We start from the raw sequence: 1,243 nt of genomic DNA on the forward strand, positions 1-1,243 counted from the left end.
CTCCTTGAACCCCAGTCGGCCTCAGCAGATGGCCGCTCACACTGAGCCTGGTTCTGCTGGAGGTTTCTGAATCAATCTGACTGATCTGGTCGATCTGGATCTATAGTGACCTGAGATGACATGATGTGAATTGGAGCTATAGAAATAAACTGAATTGAATTTCGTTAAAATTGCAAATAACAGACGCAGATAAAACTGCTGCATATGAAACTTTACCTACTTCCTGTTTTGCTCTTCACTCTCTATGTTTTGTCTCTACTTCTAGATCTTTGGCCTAGAAGATCAGTCCTTCCCGCTAGACATGGCTGAAGAATCTGTTGATGACATGTACCATAACTGTGATACCGAGATGGAAAAAAAGGTCAAGGAAGAATATTTTAAAAATGAAACAAACAATAAACTGTTTAGAGGAGTGTGGAATGAATCTGAAAATTGCTCCCAAAACAACATGAAAAAAAGAGAAAAAGAAGATGAAAAACTAACAGAATATAATATGAAGGCAATTTGTGTTTACACGGCTGGAGGACAGAAAAACTTCTACCAGATATTCAATCAAGCAGTTAGGATCATGAGAAGGAACTATAGTTCATCCTTTGAATTTCATTCCCTACATTTCTGGCTGACCAGGGCTGTACAGATACTAAATAAACCAGAATGTAAAACCACATACCGCAGAACCGAAGCTGAGTTCACTGGTGACGTCAACCAAGAGATGCGGTTTGGTACTTTTACTTCTTCTTCGGAATTACCTTACCTGTTTCATTTTGGTAAAAAGACATGCTTTAAAATTCGCACTTGTTATGGTGCTAATTTAAAAGCTTACCCAGTCCTGAAAAATCATGAGAAGGAATGGCTTATTCCTCCATATGAGAAGTTCAAAATAACCAGCAAAGATAAAGCAGATGAACTCAGTGACTGTGACAGTGTTTTTACTTTGAATAGTACTGGTATCCTAAGCAACCTCAACTGCAGTCTAATACATTCATAATTTCTCTTCTTCGGCTATGCCACTGAAACTAAAAGCCATAATTTCAGGTTTTGAATGTAGAAATCATAAAGGCTTCAGTAAACACCTACTCATATCTGGCTTTATTGGGTGATTCTTAATGTTCCGTCTCTGGCTGTGATGATCATTTAAAATAAACTGATGTAAATTTAAGCCAGTGGCTACTTCAATAGAGGTAGTAAATTTGACTTCAGCCATCTCAAAATGAACTATTAGCTGGAAATACTTTCTAATTGA

The 1,243-nt window shown here is 37.5% G+C and overlaps 1 protein-coding gene across 1 annotated transcript in view; it reads left to right on the forward strand.

Moving 5' to 3' along the window:
* Positions 1-988, forward strand: part of LOC107104712 (T-cell ecto-ADP-ribosyltransferase 2-like) — a 3,254-nt gene extending 2,266 nt beyond the window's left edge. Inside the window, exon 2 of the mRNA XM_015404783.1 lies at positions 266-988. Within this exon, the coding sequence (XP_015260269.1) occupies positions 266-988 (723 nt within the window). The remainder of the gene's footprint in view (positions 1-265) is intronic.
* The last annotated feature ends 255 nt before the right edge of the window (positions 989-1,243 follow it).

The sequence above is a fragment of the Cyprinodon variegatus genome, unplaced genomic scaffold, assembly GCF_000732505.1.
Source record: "Cyprinodon variegatus isolate N-32 unplaced genomic scaffold, C_variegatus-1.0 Scaffold1856, whole genome shotgun sequence".
Taxonomy (NCBI): Eukaryota; Metazoa; Chordata; class Actinopteri; order Cyprinodontiformes; family Cyprinodontidae; genus Cyprinodon; species Cyprinodon variegatus.